General features: G+C 51.8%; 1 protein-coding gene across 1 annotated transcript in view; it reads left to right on the forward strand.

Moving 5' to 3' along the window:
* Positions 1–903, forward strand: part of GALK1 (galactokinase 1) — a gene marked incomplete at its 5' end in the record, with an annotated part of 3,637 nt that extends 2,734 nt beyond the window's left edge. Inside the window, 1 exon segment of the mRNA XM_009872756.1 lies at positions 832–903. Coding sequence (XP_009871058.1) covers positions 832–903 — 72 coding nt within the window.
* Positions 904–2,818: the final 1,915 nt, after the last annotated feature.

Genomic DNA, 2,818 nt, shown 5'->3' on the forward strand with positions numbered 1-2,818 from the left:
GGGAAAAATAATACAAGCTAAGCTTAAGCAATGCTGAGCTTAACACTGACATTTACATCCCAATCTTAGTGCTATCATCAGTGTTCTCTAAATCAGCAGCTCAGTGTGCTCTGGTAGCTGAAAACACCATCAAAAGATGGGTGTCAGGAAATGGAGGCCCTGAATGAGGCAGAACCTCATTTTGCTGCTATATGAGGTCATGATGCACCCTGGAAATAGTGGGAGGGGGATAAAGAAGGGGCAGAGAAAGGTGACTGAAATAAGGAGAAACTGAAAGGGCAGTGCGTCTGCTGTCTGATGATAAGCTGGGAGAGAGGGAATGCCACCAGGAATTGCAGAACAGCAAAGGGGGTAAATAGGGTGAGCGTGGAACTGACCCTCAAATTGTCCAAAATAAAAACTGGATAAGAGAAGAACAGGGACAAGGAAGCCCTGTGCAGAACCAGTGGCGCATTTGCCGTCACCGGCAGCCGTGGAGGTTAGCTGTGTCAGCAGGGTCAAAAAGGAGAAGGTCCCAGGGAACAGTCCATAAGGGGCCGCTGAAGGGTCATCTTGGGGATGTGTTGATAGCCTCCCTACTCTGGGCTGTGGATAGAGCAAGGGTCCCCAGGACAGTGTGCTGTCCCCAAAAAGCATCTCACATGGCCACTGTCAGAGCAGGGGCTGGGCCAGATGCTGGAAGGGTCTTTCTCCACTGGGTCTGGCATCCCGCAGCGCTTACCACTTAGAATCATAGAACAGTTCTGGTTGGAAGAGACCTTCTTCAAGGTCATCGAGTCCAACCTTTGTCCTAGCCCTATCAACACCACTAAACCGTGTCTTGTCTCCTAGGAGAAATACAGTGGCACAGCCACCTTCTACCTCACCAAACCCTCCGGAGGGGCAAAGGTGCTGCCCCTGTAGAGGAGCAACTGCCTCGCCTGGGCTGGGATCACCTCCCTCCATGGCTTCACAAGGGAATCAGTTTGTCCACCTACATCGTTTGTCTAATAAATGCAAAACGTTTGCACAGTCATTCTGCACCCCCGTGAGCCAAAGGTCACTGCGGACCTTTCCTCTGAGGAGGCTGGTTTAGCTCCACACTGGTCTCATGAGCCATTACTGGGGCTGTGGTGGTGCCTCTGGAGCTGCAGTCACAGGAGGGGATGGCGGGGAAGGAGCAGTGGGCACTGATGCTTGGCAGAAAGAAGCCCCTGCTTGGATTATCCGCTTCTGGCATGTGTCCTTCATCTGCTGCTGCAGATGGGGGTATTGGAGGAGAGTGATTTTTTTTTTGAAGAAAAGGAAGAGGCTGAGTGTAGAGAAAACATTTATTGAGTGCAGTAGGAAGCCACCTGATCAAAGACCCATTTGTCAGAGCCTAATCCACCTTGGAAAGGCTGAAACACCACCAGCCCTAAGGACCAGGTGAAAATTAAAAAGCGATGCTGTTCGAGTGCGATGCGTGGGTTAGATGCGTGGTGGGGATGACGTGATTCCCCAAAGCACTGCAGCTGACAGGCTGTGCTCTTCTCTCAGGTAACAGGATAGTCTTTGGTTAAAATGCTTGGAAGCAGGGCTCCCTTTTTAAGCAAGTTTCATGTTTTGCTCTGGACCACAAAGCACAGGGAAAGGGTCACGGGGTGCTTGTGCAGGAGGAGAGGAAACCCCGCAGCTGCAAAGGTGAGATGGGAAGCGAGAGGCAGGTTGACACCACTGGTACTTGCTCAGGAAAAATAAATGCTTCTTGAGGGCACAGCAAAACCAGAGGGTTGGTGAAGCATCTTTTGACCCAAGTTTAAAACTGACCTACCTCCAGCTGCTGTCCTGGAAACTCCTGTGGACTTTGCTCACCCACGTGCACCTTTGGCTCAAAATGTACAAGCCCTCCCACTCAAATTAACAGCCTGGAAAGAGGAGGGAGCTCCTGGCAGTGTCAGTTCTGGAAAGTTGTCTTCTGAGTCCCCTCCAAAAAAGAATGAAAAAGCGAAGGTCCAGTGTCAGATCAAATCAGCCAGGTGATACTGCTGGGGAGACCAGGCAGCTGCTGTTTTGGTTGGAAGCTCTAACCCACAACGGTGGCAGCTGCCGTTTGGGGCAGGATCCTTGCTTTCAGCAGCCTCCTCACCTGCTCCCGTGCAGCTGGAACACACCAGGTCAACGCTCTGTTCGGCAAGAGAGGGAGCCCAATTGTTCTTCTTGGCAGAGAGCAGCAAGATGCCAGGCATCGTGCCCCGCACCAGGAGACAAGGCCCAGCACAGTCTGGTCTCAGCCCTGCACCCAGCAACGTGTGAGGGCAGCTAAAGCTGAGAAAGGCTGAGACTTGCTTGGAATGATGAGACAGAGCCTGCTCTTCCTCGGCTCACTTTTCCCTTGTGTGTACTGGGGGGTCACACGTCCCTTTATGGACATTGCTGTTGGGCAAAAGCGCTTTTAAAAGATGCCCAGCATCTTCTCCCCCCGTCAAATCTCACGCTCTTGACATCAGCCAGGTAAGAAATCCAAGGCACTGTTCCCACCTCCAGAGTCCCCATCCCTCGCCTCTGGGCACCTCCCAGCCCTTCTGCTGCGGCTGGAGGATGCTGTCCAGCGAGGGGCTCCGGCCGCTTGCAGCCTTCTGCTCGAGTCTCCAGTACTGAAGGGTGTAAGGCCCAAGGCAGAGCCCACCAGCTCATCAACAGGCTTTCCACAGGCTTCAGTGGCCTTTGGATTGAGCCCTTAACTCATTTCTTCCAGTTATTCATGTTTCTCAGCAGGCACAGTCCTGATGTAGCCTCCACATTCAGCATAGATCTCATCCACTTCAATTTTTTTTAAAAAATAATAAAATACATTTAT

This window comes from Apaloderma vittatum, unplaced genomic scaffold (genome assembly GCF_000703405.1).
Source record: "Apaloderma vittatum isolate BGI_N311 unplaced genomic scaffold, ASM70340v1 scaffold29437, whole genome shotgun sequence".
Lineage (NCBI taxonomy): Eukaryota > Metazoa > Chordata > Aves > Trogoniformes > Trogonidae > Apaloderma > Apaloderma vittatum.